This window comes from Leucoraja erinacea, chromosome 16 (assembly GCF_028641065.1).
Source record: "Leucoraja erinacea ecotype New England chromosome 16, Leri_hhj_1, whole genome shotgun sequence".
NCBI lineage: Eukaryota > Metazoa > Chordata > Chondrichthyes > Rajiformes > Rajidae > Leucoraja > Leucoraja erinaceus.
Genome location: NC_073392.1, coordinates 42,101,342 through 42,120,682, shown reverse-complemented (window position 1 = coordinate 42,120,682; position 19,341 = coordinate 42,101,342). Strand labels below are relative to the sequence as shown.

The 19,341-nt window shown below is 41.7% G+C and overlaps 2 protein-coding genes across 4 annotated transcripts in view; both read left to right on the top strand.

Annotated features, from left to right (window-relative positions):
- LOC129704865 (POC1 centriolar protein homolog A-like) overlaps nt 1-10,217 on the top strand; it is a 155,067-nt gene extending 144,850 nt beyond the window's left edge. For 2 of the 3 annotated variants that reach the window (XM_055648247.1, XM_055648246.1), the window contains exon 11: nt 9,940-10,217. In XM_055648247.1, coding sequence (XP_055504222.1) covers nt 9,940-10,137 — 198 coding nt within the window. In that variant the 3' untranslated portion in view covers nt 10,138-10,217. Of the gene's footprint in view, nt 1-9,860; nt 9,891-9,939 lie in introns of those variants that run through there. The other variant, XM_055648249.1, reaches the window with a different exon arrangement.
- A 3,705-nt stretch (nt 10,218-13,922) lies between these two features.
- Nucleotides 13,923-18,996, top strand: LOC129704864 (dual specificity protein phosphatase 7-like). Its single transcript, XM_055648245.1, has 3 exons — nt 13,923-14,729; nt 15,512-15,946; nt 17,077-18,996. The coding sequence occupies exons 1-3, from the start codon at nt 14,339-14,341 to the stop codon at nt 17,382-17,384; spliced, it is 1,134 nt and encodes a 377-aa protein (XP_055504220.1). The 5' UTR covers nt 13,923-14,338; the 3' UTR covers nt 17,385-18,996.
- The last annotated feature ends 345 nt before the right edge of the window (nt 18,997-19,341 follow it).

Genomic DNA, 19,341 nt, shown 5'->3' with positions numbered 1-19,341 from the left:
CGGAACTGCCTTGACCTCAACAGCTCCAAAACAAAGGGGTTGGTTGTTGACTTCCGTAAAGGTCCTTCCATCACCCCCACTCTGTTAGTCAACAACCAGCCAATAGAAAGGGTCGAGTCATACAGACACCTTGGGACAATAATTGGTCACAAACTCAACTTCCAACTAAACTGTGAAACTATCTTTTCTAAGTGTCAGCAACGCCTCTTTTTCCTGAGGAAACTCCGCAGACTTCAGGTTCACCAGTCAGTCCTGACAGCTTTTTACAAATGTTTCATTGAATCAGTAATAACCTTCAATATATCAGCCTGGTTTGGGTCACTATCCAACATCCATCGCAACCCACTCAACAAAATCATATCAATGAGCAGTAAAATAATCGGACTGGAGCAGGAACCACTGCTCAGTATTTACAATAGAAGGACTAAACTAAAAGGAACACAAATAGCCTTAAGGGCCTGTCCCATTTACGTGTCCTTGGCACGAGAATTACGCGACCTCATGGTCGCATTGAGGCGTATGGGCCGCGCGGGGCTGGTCCCACTGAGCGGAAGTGATCAGCGGACATTTGTCGTGGAGATTTAAAGATCCAAAATATCGGGAATTATCGCGTTTGCTCGCTGCATTTCATCAAAAGTAAGGCATTATTGACTTTTTTATCTTTATTTTTTTGTTATATGAAAAGTTTTAAAAGTGAAAAATCCGTCAGTAAAATTGCAAAATCGCCCATGGTTCTCAGGTGGGTTTTAACATGCAAAATGAAAATGCTTCTGAAGCTACATTTACCATTTAAATAATCTTAAACTATCAATGCGTTTTGAAATAAATTTTCCTCAGATGCAAGCTAAGGAATGGGATGATTGTCAGCTGTTAGTTGGACCAAATTAGGACATTTTATTATTTGCCAAAATCAGGAATGTTGACATCATTCCATGCTGCAGGCTTGTCTGTTATTAGATGATAAATAAATAAATAAATAAATAGTTTGGGTGATTGTGCAGGCTTTAAACAAGAAACATTGAGAGATATATTTTAGAAAATAATAAAATGTCCTAATTTTGTCCAACTAACAGCTGACAACGTACAAACTCCGTACAGACAAGCACCCGTAGGCAGGATCAAACCCTGGTCTCTGGCGCTGTGAGGCAGTAGCACTACCACTGATTTGTAAGATTTTGGAGTGGTGTTCTGGGTTCCCTCCAGTGTCCGGTTGTGCCTCTTGAAGGTCGTTCATTCCCTGAACCATTCTGCTGCCCAGAAGGCCCAGAAGCTTAGTGCTGGGTTTAACATTTTGTCATCCAAAGGGCAAAAACCTGCGCTTGCACATTGAAGGTGATGATGAATTTAATTGTCAAAGTCCACTTTTCTGATAGACTCCTAAACGATGGTTTCCAAAGTTTCATTTGGGACGTGTATTTTTGACAAGGGTATTTAATACGATGGCGGTGTCGTCAGCTAATCCGACATCTGTCAATGTTTAAATTAAGGATCATTCCCTTGTACACTGGTCAATGAGTCAACAATGATTGGGAGTCTCGCCTCTAAATATGTACTGAGGCAATTATCTACACACACGAACATATTGGCAGAGGTAGGGGTGGCTTTGGTTCTGCAATGGAAGTGACAATTTTGTATTGATTCTGTAAGCTGGCCCCAATTCAAGAGAAAATCATGGGGGCTGCAGCAAGAATGATTTTGAGATGAGTTGGAGTAATGACACAGCCTTGCTTGACCCAGTCTGCACAGAGATTAGGACCATGGTCAAGTTATTGTATGTCATTATATAGGATTAGTCGGATGGGGAAAAAAATTCTGCCAAACGTGTTAAGGATTCTCTAAGTCTCTCTCAGTGGATGAGATCAAGCAATGCTACATTTAGCAGCTGATGTTGCTCTCTGCTCTCTTGGAACTGTTGAGTGGTGAAGTCCATGTCAGTTGTTCCTCCTGAAGCGTAAAATCCACAAGGTGATCCAGTGAGCAGTTCTTCAGCCAGTGGGAGGAGGTGGAAGAGGGGGATATCTGTGGTAAGTGGCAAGCAGTAGAGGGCAACACTTTGATAATTACATAATGGGATTCTTTTCCGGATCCTCTGGACAGGTTCCCCTAGATGCAGGAAGATTGTTCCCGATGTTGGGGAAGTCGAGAACAAGGGGGTCACACGCTTAAGGATAAGGGGGAAATCTTTTAGGACCGAGATGAGAAGAACTTTTTTACACACAGAGAGTGGTGAATCTGTGGAATTCTCTGCCACAGAAAGTAGTTGAGGCCAGTTCATGGGCTATATTTAAGAGGGAGTTAGATGTGGCCCTTGTGGCTAAGGGGATCAGGGGGTATGGAGAGAAGGCAGGTACGGGATACTGAGTTGGATGATCAGCCATGATCATATTGAATGGCGGTGCAGGCTCGAAGGGCCGAATTTTATTTTTTACTCCTGCACCTGATTTCTATGTTTCTATGATAATTACCATAATGGGATTCATTTCCGAGATCCTCTGGCATGTTTCCCTCTTTGTGATGGTGGGAATAGATATCTGAGGATCTACTCAGCGAGATTTAGAATCTAAGAAGATCCATTAATGCTGCCTGTCCCACTGAGTTACTCCAGCATTTTGTGTCTATCTTCTGTGTCAACCAGCATCTGCAGCTCCTTCCTACACCTTAATTTTACTGTTTTTCTGTCTTCTAACTAGTCCTCTAACATGACCAATGTACATGCACAACCATGTGGTGCCTTACTTTATACAATACACTTTGAATGACACTGCTTTAATAACTTGGATATACTAGATTTTCTGGTTCCCCCTTATATATTCTGCTTATTACATAAGCAAACAAAAAAAAAGATATTTCAGAAATGTTTTGACTGACTAATTATAATTTCTAAACACCCTATGCTTAATAATAAATGTAAGCACCTTCCTTATGTCTGATACTAGACTAACTGATCTATTATCTCTAATCCACCTTTCCTGAATTGTCATATCACATTTGATGCTTTCCAATTTTCTGGGACATTTTGAGCGAATTATAACAAATACACCTCTTTCTCTCTCTTTTTTAAATAAGTAAAGTAGGCAATCAGATTTAGTGAATGTGCCCGCTGTTACAACACTGAATAGAACACAGTATATATAGCATGAGAATAGGCCCTTTGCCCACAGTCTGTGCTGATCTTGATACCAATTTAACTGCACATCTACCTGTACATATTCCACATCCCTCCATTTCCTGTCTGTAAAGCAAGTCTGTCTAAAAGTCTCTTACATGCCATTATCACACCTGCCTCCCCAACCAACCCAGGCCGTTTGTTCCAGGCACCTATCACTCTCTATATAACAAAATAATTTGACATACATCTCCTTTAAAGATCCTCCTACCCCCTTATTTAGTTCTAGTTTAAAGAGATACAGTGCGAAAGGCACTGGCCCACTGAGTCCACACCGACCAGTGATCCCCGCCCACTAGCACTATCCTACATACACTAGGGACAATTTACATGTACACCAAGCCAATTAACTAACAATCCTGTACTTCTTTGGAGTGTGGGAGGAAACCAAAGATCTCAGAAAAAACCCACGCAGTCACAGGGAGAACGTACAAACTTCATAAAAACAGCACCCGTAGTCGGGATGGAACCCGGGTCTCTGGTACTGTAAGCGCTGTAAGGCGGCAACTCTACCGCTGTGCCACAGTGCTGCCCTTAATCTTAAACTTATGCTCTCTAGTATTTGACATTTCTACCCTAGTGAAAAATCTCTGATTTTCTACCCTATCTATCTATGCCTGCCATAATTGTATATACATACCTCTGCCAGCTCACTCACTCCCTCAGCCTCCTACACTGAATCCAAGTTTTCCCAACCTCTCTTTATAGCTAATACTGTCTAGTACTGGTGACATCCTGGTGAACCACTGCTACACCCTGTCCAAAGCCTTCACATCCCACCTGTATCTGAATAGATGATCAGAACTGCAATCAATACTCTAAAAATATGGTCTAACCAAGGTTTGGTATAGTTGGAACATGATTTCCACTTTTCCATATGGATATTCCAATGCCCTGCCCAATGAAGGCAAGCATGCTATTAGGTTATTTTACCACTTTATTTACTTGTGTTGCAACGTTAAGGAAGCCATAGACTTGCTCCCCAGATCACTCTGTACATTAATGCCCTTCGAGCCAGCACCTTTCCGCCATTTGATTGTGATCATGGTTAACCTGATCGTTCTTTGCCCATATCAATGATCTGTATCTTGATCTATGCCGTCTTTTGTATCATACTCTGTCACGTTTTATCCCAAACGTATATCCCTTTTTTGATTCCACAAACAAAGGCCCCTAGAGCTCTATCTAACTCCACCTCTTAAAAGTCATTTGAATCCAATATGCCAGCCTGACTTGGCCACAATCCTTGTTGAATACTGCTCTTTGTGGCAGGGTGCTAATTCCACAATTGGGTATTCACAACTCTGGGTGAAAAAGGCTTTTTGCCTGCCTTCTCCCCATATCCCTTGATCACTCTATCATAGTCTTAAATGGCCTCCCCTCTATCTAAGACTGTGGCCCCTGGTTCTGGACTCGCCCAACATTGGGAACATTTTTCCTGCACCTAGCGTCAAGTCCCTTTATAATTTCATATGTTTCTTAAATAACCCCTCATCCTTCTAAACTCCAGTGAATACAAGCCTAGTCTTTTCAATCTCTCCTCATATGACAGTCCCGCCATCCCAGGGATCAATCTCGTGAACCTGCGCTGCACTGCCTCAATCACAAGGATGTCCTTCCTCAAATTAGGATTCCTCAAATTCTACATGAGGATAATCCCCAAATATCTGTTTAATCTCTCAACCTTGTGTCTATCACTGTTTCCCTCTAAGGATCATGTTTAGCTTTGCCACTCTCTTATGGTCTTTTATTCTGTTACTTGCTGGTTTACTTTCATTATTAATTTCCCCACTTTAACAGTTTTTTAATTGTTGTTTCTTAAAACTGTATCTCACTCCTCGGGTTTACCATTCCTTTATCAACATTATAGACCTAGACTATTAACCTTTTACCGTCTTTAGTAAAACCACAAATGGATCATGTTTCCAATGGAACATCCCTTTTTCAATGCATTATAAATTTGTAAAAAATTCTGTAATATTTCTCTAAACGCTTACTTTATTTAACTACTGATAATTTATTTCATTTCATTTCCTAATCCTCCCGAACCAACCTTCCTCTCATACTGACCTTCATCAGTCAGAGTGTTGAGTCTAGGTCATATTAGAGTTGTGCAAGACCTTGGTGAGGCCACATTTAGAGTGTTGTGTTCAGTTTTGGTCACCATGTTAAAGGTGTTGCGGAGCTGGAAAGAGTGGAGAGGAGATTTATCACGATGTTGCTAGAACTCGAGGACCTGAGGTATATGGAGAGCATGATCAGGCCAGGACTTTACTCCTTGGACTGCAAGATCATGAGAGGAATAGACGTAAATGTACAGTTGTCTTTTGCTCAGAGTTGGGGAGTCGAGAACCAGAGGACATAGGTTCAAGGTGAGGGGGGAAAGATTTAATAGGAACCTGAGGGTCAATCATTTTACATAAATGGTGGTGGACAGGAGAGCCGCCGGTGGAGGTAGTTAGGACAAGTACGCTCATAATGTTTAAGAGACAATTGGACAGGTAAATGGATAAGATGGGTTTAGAGTGCCAAACATGGGCCAAACATGGGCAGGGGGAACTAGTGTGGATGGGGGCATGTTGCTCAGTGTGGATAGGTTGGGCTGAAGGGCCTGTTTCCACACTGTATGACTCTGCGACTCTTAAGGAATTAGCTCTCTGTACGTTAACGACTCTTCTGTCCTAATGAGTGCAGCAGTCAGTTATTTATATTCTTGTCACGTGCAATTACTAGAAGAAGCACAACTTGCCTGAATTCATTCCGAGTACACTTCCATAAAAGTATAGTAGAAGCACCAGGCATGTATGAGGTTAAGATTTCACCTTAAATCAATGATAACATTATGATTAATGCAGTCAGTATTTTTAACTAGATTTGGAAAAGTCCTGAAATTGCATAAATACAAACTATGTGTTGCTGCAAGCGGGAAGGGTCTGAAGATACGATTATTATAGTCGAAGTGAGACATAGACATGGCTATTAATGGATAGTCAAATGTGTCAATCAAGAGAAGGTTTCTTGAATCAGGTTGATTTAGGCACAAAATGCTGGAGTAACTCAGGGGGTCAGGCAGCATCTCTGCAAAAGTTGGATAAGTGACAGTTCAGGTCAGGAACCTTCTTCAGACTGGTATTGATCTTGGTAACAGGTTGGCTGATGTCCCTACAACTATCGGGCTATTAAACACTATTACCATTGGGTTATTAAACGCTACAACCATCGGGCTATTAAACACTACAATCTCCAAATAGGCTTCAAACTTTATAGACTTGGGGACCTTATTGGGCACTGTTATTGTTTAGTTGACTTCAGTTGATTGTCACGCATATCAAGATACAGTGAAAAGCTTTTGCTGCGTGCTAGCCAGTCATTAGAAAGACAATCCTTGATTATAATTGAGCCGTTCACAGTGTACAGATACATGATAAAGGGAATAATGTGAATAACGTTTAGTGCAAGATAAAGCCAGGGAAGTCCGATCAAAGATCGTTGTCCAATGAGATAAGTCCAATGAGTTGTCCAATGGGTCTCCAATTAGGTAGATAGTAGCTTAGGACTGCTCTCTAGTGGTGGTGGGATGGTTCAAGTCAAGTCAAGTCAAGTTTATTTGTCACATACACATACGAGATGTGCAGTGAAATGAAAGTGGCAATGCTCGCGGACTTTTGTGCAAAAGACAAACAACAAAACAACCAAACAAATTATAAACACAATCATAACACACATATTCTTTTACATAATAAATAATAGAAGGAAAAACGTTCAGTAGAGTTAGTCCCTGGTGAGAAAGGCGTTTACAGTCCGAACTATACTTGCATATCTGTCCGTGCTCACTCCAAGCAAGAGGCGTAATTGTTTGGTTTCGGGGAAACATAGGGGTGGAACAGGTCTCTCATGATTTTGTGTCTCTCTTGACTCTGTGATAGATCTTGAGTGAACAGTGCGTTCACTGTATTCTAAGAGACTTCTTGTCCTTCCAGGCTACTCTCTGTCCGAGCCTCTGGCATTCCCGAACCAGGGTCAGTTCCCGGAAAGATGCTTTCCACCGCCGTGCGTAAAAGTATGGAGGATCCTGGGAGACACTCTGAATTTCCTCAATTGGTGAGGTCTAGGCAACTCACCAGTGCTGAGCAAAGGATGTGTCATATCCTTTGTATGATTTAGAAAGTTCATGACAGGATCCCCATTTATACTCAATGGAGTGTACGTCCTCGGATGATGTGCCCTCCTAAAGTCCATGATCCTCGTAAAGGACCCTCCTATTTCAGTTGCCTGATGACAGCTTTCCAAGCAACTGAGAAAATGGATGCTATTGCCTACCTGCATGTTTCTTCATATGTGCTCTTTTGAGTGTCATAAATGGTTTGCCGAACTGTACTTCCTTCTGTTGTGACACAACAAGAATGCCATTCAATAGTGAGGTTCAATACTCTGCACTCCTGGATTTTGAATGTAACCATAGAAAATAAATGGATGAGTGAGAAGCAGATAGTGTAAAGCCATTGTAGGGAAGCTAAACTGTAGTTTCATTCAACCAAAATGATTTCTAGTGAATAAAAATACCCCTGTCCTTGCACTGAGGGTTTCCAACAACTGAAAAATGAAACCTCTGGAGATGTGCTTTGCGCCCAACTGTAATTCCTTGTTGACATAACAAAATGCCATTCAATAGTGAGGTTCAATACTCTGCACTCCTGGATTTTGAATGTAACCATAGAAAATAAATGGATGAGAGAAGCAGATGGTGTAAAGCCATCGTAGGGAAGCTAAACTGTAGTTTCATTCAACCAAAATTTATGAATAATACCCCTGTCCCACTTAGGAAACCTCTGGAGACTTTGCGCCCCACCCAAGGTTTCCGTGTGGTTCCCGGAGGTTGCAGGTGGTTGCCGGAGGTTGCAGGTAGGGAGACTGACAAAAACCTCCGGGTATGAGGTTATTAATGGTTATATCACCAAGATGAGAAACTTTTGTTGCTGGATTTTTACTTTCAAGATTTGTACCCAAATAATGTTGTACACCTTTGCTTTGATGCCATTTACCATCCACCAGTTGTACAGTGTATGTTTTCCATTTTCCTGCCTTGTTCCTCTTAAAGCATCTCTCAACCATTTACTGTCATCCTATAATTTATTTTAGAGTTATATTTGGGTGTCTAAGGTTATTTGTTTTTGAGTGATTGTAACAAGCATGTTATATATTAAGAATTTATTTGTCATGAAGAACTGTGAGTCAGATTGCATCTCATCAGTTCATTGCTTGATGATAGTTAAACCCCATATAACTGTTTTTTTTAATTAGGTTTAGAAGACAATTTTCAACCATCAAAATATATCGGAGGGGATTAATAATGTGCTGTATTCTCTTTATCAATCCTTATAGTATGGAGATTAGCATCAGTGCTCTGTAGCATGTTGGCTTTGTGCAGCATGATGACCTAATGTTTGCAAAATATAACATACTATACTGAGAAACTAATCATAAGGTTTATCTCAACGTTAGACACAAAAAGCTGGAGTAACTCAGCGGGTCAGAGAGCATCTCTGGAGAAAATGAATAGGTGACGTTTCTGGTCGACTCCCTCCTTCTCGACCTGAAACATCACCTATTCCTTTCCTCCGGAGTTGCTGTCTGACCCACTGAGTTACTCCAGCTTTTTGTGTCTATCTTCAGCTTAAACCAGCATCTGCACTTCCTACCAACACATAAGGTTTACCCCCACTGAAATAATATGATTTATTTACTTATTTATAAATCCAATGTCATAAGCTATTTTGATGGATGGAGTACTCACCTCAAGAGTTTGCATGGCAATATTATGCATCTGGAGAGTGTGATTTCCTACATCACTGTATGCATTGTATTTAAGTGGAGTCTTGTCTGAATGCCAAATAAACTGTGTCTTCCCTTTCGGGTAAAGAGGGCTTATTATTTGCCTGTCTGGCTGTGGAGGCTGCTGCATGTATTGGATGTAGTTAGTGGGTGGGGAAATGTTGCATAAACATGAACTGTAAGAACTGCCACATGGAGATGCCTACAATTTCTAAATGCTTAGACCATAGAATATGTGGAGAAAAAAATCTCCTTTAAAGATCTCTATGATCATAAGCATTTTCTTTGCAGCTTTGATTTAATTTGGATTGCCATATAGTGTTGAATGTAATTATATACCAACAGCATAAACTTGAAATGTGTTTTTTTAAACTTATTCTCTGTGGTCTTAAATATAGTGTCTGAGTTGAGGCTTTAGCAAATATAAACCACATCCTCTCAGCACATTGATGATTATTGAACACTATTCATTTAAACAGAATTCTAATTTAAAAAACTCGGCTATGCATAAATTGTCTGATACTTTATTTACAACAAATTGTGAGTTTTAGAGATTGACATTATGCCAACATTATGTAATATTAACCTGAGATCAAATGGCAGTATTTGCTGTTTTCATGTCAGTTTCTTGCAGCTATATGCATCACATTGCTTAGAATATTGTTCATTGATTTGTCAATGATCAGGTGTAAAACAGTTTCCTTAACTTCCTTCTAATTTTAGATTGGTTAATTAAAACCGTATTCCTTAGTTATTGATCCACTTGATAAAATAAGATATTTCTTCCTTTCTCGATTCTCTCATGATTGTAAATATTAATTTTAATGATTTAAATATCCTGTTTTCTTTGTTTCAAAAATAGGAACCCCGGGCCTAGCCAGTGGTTTAAATGGCAATATCCTCCTAAATTTATTTTGCATTCTATAATGTTATTCCCACAGTGTGGAGGAGTTACCAGAACTGGACACACTCATGGGGTGGAAGATTGCAACCTTCACGTGGTCTGCCCTGTTTCGATTAATGCAATCAACTCGACGTGCACAAATGGAAGATCAAATAGAACAAGTTGTCCAACAACTTTAGGCTGTGCACGCCACACGAAAGAAGAAGACACACTCATGAAACTGTGGCCTAAGTAGTATTTAATATCATTATAAAGTTGCGTCCTTGTTCATGTATTCCATACCTTAAACAATTAAAGGCAAGCATCTTTGTGTCAAGTTGAGTTTATTGTCATCTGCACAGGTATCATGCAGTGATGGTTATAATGAAAGATTTGCCTGTAGTAGCATCAGGGGTTCATAGACTCAGACAACACACATAAATTATACATAAATGATGCACACATTCTTGTATGCCTTCTTAACCTCCTTATCTACCAGTCTTGCTCCCATGAGGACTTGTGGACACAATATGGTTCCCTGCACTTCATAACATCGTAAGGTTTATTATGCTTTCCCTTGCATTGTCTGACTTTCCCAATATTCATGATCGCACACTTCTCTCAATTGATTTCTGTTTGCTACTTTGTGCCCATCCATCCTGTTCATCGATCTTTCCCTGCAGCCTGCAACTTTCCACCCTACCATGGTTAGCTCAGTAAGCCGTATTGGAATAAAAACATGCCATGGATCAGTTACTCTCTGAAATGGTATCTGAAAAGTTTGATGTAATTTCTAATGATAAAATATATTAGACAATCAAGAAACCCATTCAACCCATCCCAGGTGGGTTTTAAATGCATAATTGACTATATGTCAAAGAAGAGCAAGTCATTTCCTCCCAGTCTCATGGTCAATATTTACTTTGATATAACATTAATAAAAAAGTTATCGGCTGTTATCGCGTTGCTCTTTGTGGGAATTTAAATTGGTTGCCACATAATTCAAAGTACTGCACAGGCTGTAAACGGCTTAGTTGTATTACGAAAGGTGCTATAAAAATATATATGACAGTTTTGCACCAAAACGTTTCCTTAGCTAACAAATCCCAGTTAAAGTAGACACAAAGATGCCGGTTTAAAAAAAAAACAAAGTGCTGGAGTAACTCAGCAAGTCAGACAGCATCTCAGGAGAACATGGATAGGCGACATTCAGTTAAAATTAATGCATAGAAAAACTGTGCTTTGGCTGTAAAACAATTTAATGTACTTTTGTTTGTGTATCGAGCATAACTGAAGTTTTTATCAGTGGTTGGGAAGTTCACAGCAATCACATGTTGCTCATACTGTTTAACAGAATGAAACAAGAATGTTGGACTTAAATAACCAGATTAAAGACAAGTTGCTAATCCTGTTGTGGATCATGTTTCAGAATGTTTAACAGGAAATCGCATTATAGTCATCCGTTGCAGGAAACAGTTTTGAAACTCCCTGGAGACGGGTCAAAACAAGTATGCTGACACCAGTTCCTTCAGCGGGATCATTTTTAGAAACTATTTATTTTGCACATCTGCCCTTTGGCTCCGGACATTGTTGTGTGCCAGCTTTTAATTTGTCCTTTTAAAAAAAAAAATTGCTGCTGTCCATCTGGGACTGGGTTCTATCTGGGACTTATGACAATAAAACACTCATGACTATCTTACTTGAGTTAAATATCAGAGGAACCCTTGGGCAATTTTCTTAAAGTTACTGGGAGATTAGGGTAATTAATTGTTTTAGTGTCACAATTTGTTACTGAACATCACAAATATGATTACTGTCTCCTTCCTGTGCTTTCATTAATACACCTTCCCTTCAGCAAACAATGAAAATGGCACCCATTTCTTCTATCCAGAGATGCGACCTGTCCCACTGAGTTACTCCAGCATTTTGTGTCCATTCGACATTTCCTTGATCATAGACTGCTTTGATCTGTCATTTTCATACCTTACCTTCCATATCTCTGGTCTTCATCTCCACTCACTGTCTGAAGAAGAGTCAAGTGTTTAATTGTCATACGAGACCCAGATAGAACACTATGTAGTACACTGTAAACAATTTAATAAACGAGAAAAACAGTTCAGTATATATATATATATACACACACATACGTGTATATATACATATATGAAACATATGTATATATAAATACCCATTGCACACATAAAAAGAAACAAAAAATAATAGTGCAATAAAAACAATAATAATCTGTAGTTCAGAGTTTGTTTGGAGGTTTAGTGTTTTAATAGCCTAATGGCTGCAGAGGGAAAACGCTGTTCTCGACCCAAAACATCACCCATTCCTTCTCTCAAGAGATGTTATTTGTCCTGCTGAGTTACTCCAGCATTTTGTGCCTGTCCTCGGTGCTACCTGACCCACTGAGTTACTCCAGCACTTGGTGCCTATGTTTAATGCTACCTGACCCACTGAGTTACTCCAGCACTTTGTGCCTATGTTCAATGCTGCCTGACCCACTGAGTTACTCCAGCACTTTGTGCCTATGTTCAATGCTGCCTGACCCACTGAGTTACTCCAGCACTTTGTGCCTATGTTCAATGCTGCCTGACCCACTGAGTTACTCCAGCACTTTGTGCCTATGTTCAATGCTGCCTGACCCACTGAGTTACTCCAGCACTTTGTGCCTATGTTCAATGCTGCCTGACCCACTGAGTTACTCCAGCACTTTGTGCCTGTGACCCACTGAGTTACTCCAGCACTTTGTGCCAATGTTCAATGCTGCCTGACCCACTGAGTTACTCCAGCACTTTGTGCCTATGTTCAATGCTGCCTGACCCACTGAGTTACTCCAGCACTTTGTGCCTATGTTCAATGCTGCCTGACCCACTGAGTTACTCCAGCACTCTGTGCCTGTGTTCAATGCTGCCTGACCCACTGAGTTACTCCAGCACTTTGTGCCTGTGTTCAATGCTGCCTGACCCACTGAGTTACTCCAGCACTTTGTGCCTATGTTCAATGCTGCCTGACCCACTGAGTTACTCCAGCACTTTGTGCCTATGTTCAATGCTGCCTGACCCACTGAGTTACTCCAGCACTTTGTGCCTATGTTCAATGCTGCCTGACCCACTGAGTTACTCCAGCACTTTGTGCCTATGGTCAATGTTGCCTGACCCACTGAGTTACTCCAGCACTTTGTGCCTATGTTTAATGCTGCCTGACCCACTGAGTTACTCCAGCACTTTGTGCCAATGTTCAATGCTGCCTGACCCACTGAGTTACTCCAGCACTTTGTGCCTGCCTTCAATGCTGCCTGACCCACTGAGTTACTCCAGCACTTTGTGCCTGTGTTCAATGCTGCCTGACCCACTGAGTTACTCCAGCACTTTGTGCCTATGTTCAATGCTGCCTGACCCACTGAGTTACTCCAGCACTTTGTGCCTGTGTTCAATGCTGCCTGACCCACTGAGTTACTCCAGCACTTTGTGCCTATGTTCAATGCTGCCTGACCCACTGAGTTACTCCAGCACTCTGTGCCTGCCTTCAATGCTGCCTGACCCACTGAGTTACTCCAGCACTTGGTGCCTATGGTCAATGCTGCCTGACCCACTGAGTTACTCCACCACTTTGTGCCAGTGTTTAATGCTGCCTGACCCACTGAGTTACTCCAGCACTTGGTGCCTATGTTCAATGCTGCCTGACCCACTGAGTTACTCCAGCACTTTGTGCCTGCCTTTCATGAATCAGACCGCACAGGGCCGGCTTCCCATTGACTCGCACCAACCCCGCGCTTTCTGCAGCCAAACAAGGAGTTGCCGGGGGAGGAGGGGGGGGCGTTGCCATGGCAACAGGACGTCCGGCGCCTCCCATTGGCCCGCGGCATTTGCTACACACACGCCATGTAACAATGAGGGGGCGGGGCTACACGATCCTCTGGCGCTGATTGGCTGAGGGGGGCGGGAGGCCGGCGTTGATTGGCGGGGGAGCTGTCAATCAGGCGGCGTCAGGGAGGCTGGCTGACTTAACCCGGTGCGTTGAGCGCTGCTGGAGGAGGCGGGCGGCACAGTACAGTACAGCACAGGGCGAGGCGGCATTAAACACAGCGGGGCTAGTGGTGAATGCCGCTCACCCCAGCAATATATACACACACACACACACACACTCTGGAGATGGTGAATGAACACCAGCCAGATACAGTTGCAATACCTAGACATACAGGACACATAGTTGCAATTGGAAGTCACTGCTGCTAATCATCTCTCCGCACCTTTCTACAGTGGAATTGCTCCTGCAGTCTCATCACCACCGTCGCCGGAGCAAGATTTTCCGTAGCTCCTCCAGCAAGGCGATTTCGTCGGACTTGTGCCTTTTTTATTTTTGTAACCGCGCTGTCGGGGGGGGGACGCCGCTGTGTGTTGAGAGGAAGAAATTAGATCCGTCGGCGATTCCTCTAACAGGTTTTCCTCATGAAAAATCAGCTTTTATCTACTACCTCGGCCATGGCGATGAACAAGAGTGTGGACTGGCTCCAAGAGCAACTGGAATCCGGGGACGGCAGCCTGCTGCTGCTGGACTGCCGGTCCCATGAGCTGTACGAGTCGTCGCACATCGACTCGGCTATCAACGTGATCATCCCGGGGCTGATGCTCAGGAGGCTGAAGAAGGGCAACCTCCCCATCAAGTCTCTGATCCCCAACAACGAAGACAAGGAGAAATTCGTCAAGAGGTGCAAGACCGACACGGTCATCCTGTACGACGACAGCACCATCGATTGGCACGAAAACGGGACGAGTTCTGTCCTGGGGTTGTTGCTGCAGAAACTGAGAGACGACGGCTGCAAGGCTTATTACCTGGAGGGTGAGTATGGCTGCAAACTTTACCTTGGTAGATTTAATTTAAAAACAACAACGTTTCATGTGTTTGTGACATATTTGTTGGGTCGAACTTTCTGCCTGTGTTTTTTTTTGGGGGGGGAGGAGGGGTTACACGAATGTGATTTACAGAGTGCAATTTATCCCAGTTTAAAAAATATATATAAAGTAACTTTTCCCGGAGCGGGTCGTGTTTTTGTTTCACATCTGACCCTCAATTTCCCCCCTGTAAAGCCGCCCGCTTAACTTTCCCCGGGAACTGAGTGGAAAAGTCAGTCCCATACCATGAGTGCTTGTATTTATATATTTATTTCTAGGAGGGAGTTGGGGGGGCAGGGGGGGGGGGGGGGGGGTGGAACTTTATTTTTTATGCAAAATTGAAGTATTTGCAAGGTCAGACTTTGCTCAAGTTGTTTCAGGCTTCACTAGGCTTGGAGGTTGTGGATGTTAACTGTTCCAAGGAAGGTTTAATATTGGGAGGGGGGGAGAGAAGCGAAAGAAATCTTTTCCTCCAAAATGGCTCCGCCATGTTGTGTTGCCTGAGTAAAATCCCAATTTTCATGAATGGAGAAGTGTTATTTGTGGGTGGGGGTGGGTTAGCGAGGCATTAGATGGCGTTTAAGTTTGTGTTTCGTGTTTAAGGTATCTGTGTGGGTTGAGGGTGTTGTGAATGGGGCGAATGCCCCAGAGTGTCTCCTCTGTCTCCCTGTTTACAACTTGTTTTCTCTCTCTCTCTCTCTCTCACCCACCCCCCACCCCCACACACAGGGGGCTTCAACAAGTTTCAAACCGAATACCTCGAGCACTGCGAGACCAACCTGGACTGTTCGTGCCCCAGCAACTCGCCGCCCGTGTCCGTGCTGGGACTCGGAGGATTGCGGATAAGTTCCGACTGCTCGGACGGCGAGTCCGACGCCGACCGAGAGCCCAACAGCGCGACCGAGTCTGAAGGGAGTCCCCTGCCCAGCAACCAGGCAGCCTTCCCCGTCCAGATCTTGCCATACCTGTACCTGGGCTGTGCCAAAGATTCCACCAACCTGGATGTCCTGGGAAAGTACGGCATCAAGTACATCCTGAATGTAACCCCGAATCTCCCCAACATGTTTGAGAACGACGGGCAGTTTAAGTACAAGCAGATTCCAATTTCAGACCACTGGAGTCAGAATCTTTCACAATTTTTTCCAGAAGCCATTTCCTTCATAGGTAAGTTTTTTTTTTCTTGATTTTTAAAAAAAATGTTTCCCGTTTACAGTAACTGTCAATAGTTAGATAAGTTGACTCGATTCGCTATCAACTACTTTAACACAGAAGTTGATGTGACTGCTCTGGCATGTGTATATTTGTTTATATGTGGCCTTGCCGTCCTTTTACTGTAGTGTACTATCCTGAATGTCCCAAATGTACTGAATTGCGTTATAGAATTGTGGATTTGAAAATTACTGGAGGCAGCGCAGGGATGCTAATTTGTGAGGGTGGTCCATTTGTAGTATTTTATAGTGAACCTATTTCATGTAGTATGTTTATATAATTATAAAAGTTTAGTTGAACAGCCTCTGACTTGAGGTGGCTGCTTGTTTCAACATAGTTTGAGAAATCTGAGTAAGTGCTCTGAGTAAGTATTTTAACTCCGAGAGTACAACCTTTTTTCATTGAACAGCAATGTTAGTTTCTTTTGGGGTGATGAGTTCCATCTTCAACCCAAATAGCCCAATAAATCTCTCAAGCAGCTACTGTCCTCACCTTTCATAATTTTAGTTATAGGAATATAGGCAGGGATATTTTAGATTTATTTGTTATGCCTTGCAATACAACATTGCGTAATTAGAGAAGTGCGCCATTTAAATTTATGTTTGGATAATGGATTCCACCCATGTGAATTAAAATCTAAAGATGTTTCTTGCATTTTGACACTTTACATAAATGGCTAGCTTTGCACTCACTTTCATTTCAGTGAGCTTTGGTGGATTAAAAAGTTCAATTCCTGTAGTACCTCGTATGTTCATTATTGAGGCAGTTATTTGATAACATTATTTAATTGTGCTAATACAGACCTTGAAAGGGTTCAAGCTCATATCCCTATATCCCCCATGCTTGCATACACCACATATACGTATAGTGGTGGGGAAAATACACACATTGTTTAGCCCTTATTGACACCAGTACAGAAACGTTTAAAGTTGTTGCTGGGACTTCTTAGTTAGCAGCAAATTACCATTGTCAATATTTTATTTTAAATCTTGAACTGATTTATTAACACTAATCAAATAATGTGCAACAGTTTTGTAAGTAGGATACAAGTTTTTAATACATAATTTTCATTTATTTTGGGACAGATGAAGCTCGATCCAAGAAGTGTGGCATACTGGTTCATTGCTTGGCTGGGATTAGCAGGTCAGTCACTGTGACTGTAGCATATCTCATGCAGAAATTGAACCTTTCTCTGAATGATGCTTATGATTTTGTGAAAAGGAAAAAGTCTAACATCTCTCCGAACTTCAACTTCATGGGGCAGCTTTTAGACTTCGAAAGGACTCTGGGACTTACCAGTCCCTGTGACAACAGGGCCCCTAAAGAACAGCTGTATTTCACCACTCCTACGAATCACAATGTTTTCCAGTTGGAATCCCTTGAGTCGACATGAAGAAAGAAATGTGTGCAAATCTTTATGCTAACCAATTGAAAAGCTTGCTATCAGGTGATCTTGGGGGGGAAACTAGTCTGACCAGGTTGACGAATCTGATCACAACTTGGAGAGCGTGCTTGCTATCTCGTAACACCCTGATAACAGTAATCGTGACATAACTGAGGTTCACCGAAGAGTGGATTTTCAGTCTCGACAAGGTATTAAAGTTTAATGGGAAGAATGGTTTTCAGAGTGATGTTACATTCTGTATCATCTGATGTTGTCAAGCATGCAGACAGGCAATGAACCCACTATAAACCTGTTAGCTAAATGTGATGAAAAGACTTGGACATCGCCTGGAAGGTGCCATCCCAGCACCTGACTTGCTTTTGCATTTTGAGGTAGCTTCACTCTACCAAATGTAGGGTTGCTGCTTTGGTTCCCTCTAATAACCAGACTGTTGTACAAACAGTTATTGTTCAATCACGTTTTTGATTGTTTTCTATGTTATTTGTTGACCTAATGCAGTTTGCACAGTTGTGAAGCCTTTGAGTCATGGCACTTGACTGGTACTCCACAGAGATAATAGACACTTCATTGTAGTAGGCATCTGACAATGTGAATGGGGGCAGATCTGGATGTTACCTGGACCGTACTTTGAGTTTTGTAGGAAAGTTAGCATTGCAAGAGTACAATTAAATTTTTTTTTTTTCCTTAATGCTTAAGCTGAAGAAAATTGACTTTTTGAAGTCCTCAGCCAATTTCTTTACAGCATGCTTGAGGTTGCCCTGGCTGTGTGCAGTCACGGGCAATGATTAATGTTAAACAGCTGGGTTAAATCGGATCCAGGTCAGTCTGTCAGTGGGAAGTAATTGTAGATGCCAGCACTTATCTTGCATACTACATACTGAACTCTTTTTAACTGTTGCTGCTACTCTGAAGTCCCAGACAAATTTGAAATAGAAACCTTATTGAACAGTAAAGCAATGGAGGTTACTGCAGTGTTATGCTTGGGTGAAAAATTGTCTCAGACTTCAGCCTTGGCTGACCTTGTAACCTATTTCAGCATTTTTGTTTTGTTTTGTAGTATGTTCTCTTTAAATGTATTGAAAATCCACTGAAATGCTTGGTATTGGAAATGACTTATGAAACGTGATTTGTATTGATGGCCGAAGATTTTTGGGTCCAAATTTCTGCAGTTTCTTTTTTGTGTGCATTCTGTTTTCCTTTATTTTTAAATATATTGTCCAAGTTTCATAGCCTTTATGTGGAGGAATGTCAGTAAGACCGTGTAAGGTACAAAGAGGGTTTAACAGTTACAAGAACACAGGCATTATTTGGGGGAGGGGGAAAAATCGGTTCATTACTAAATGGATCATCTTGCATCTTACCTCACTGAGGACTTTTCAGGGATTATGAAAATGCATCGGTTATCGTGTTACAGCTGAGTGGATTTGTAAAGCTTTTGTGCTGAACATGGTTGAGATGCATACATGTTTCAATATGAGCTTAGTAGAGGGTAGTTTTTGCTTTCTGATTATGAAGGAAAAACTCTATATTGTATAGTATTCTGAACCAATACAACACATGTTTATACTGCAAATAAATATTGAATTATTTTTTCTTTAAATACTGTGTCACCATTTCTGCGTCTGCTTCATTTTTATAAAAAGTGTTATCCTGATGAGACCAGGTTATTGTCTCCGTTGCATTGCCTTTAAGGCATGAAGAATCCGCCACGTACTAAAGGAGTGGGGTTACATTTTTGACCAGACCACATTAGAGGTGTGACATTTCCTTCCCTGAGGGCCATTAAACAAACTAGTGGGTTGCAGTCATCCATTGGAATTCAGTTTCACAATTTATGACTGGTTTTACTAACTTGCAACCACTCTGCTCTAACAACCTTTTTCTTTGCTGGTAATTTATTCTGTGCTTTCATAGTCACTAGTCCAATGCTTTTTTTTTAAACTTT

Excerpts from the sequence above, each read along its gene's own strand:
- LOC129704864 (XM_055648245.1), top strand. The coding sequence starts at position 14,339 with ATGAAAAATCAGCTTTTATCTACTACCTCGGCCATGGCGATGAACAAG. Across the intron at positions 14,730-15,511 it reads CAAGGCTTATTACCTGGAGG|GGGGCTTCAACAAGTTTCAA; the intron begins GTGAGTATGGCT and ends CCCCACACACAG. Across the intron at positions 15,947-17,076 it reads AGAAGCCATTTCCTTCATAG|ATGAAGCTCGATCCAAGAAG; the intron begins GTAAGTTTTTTT and ends ATTTTGGGACAG.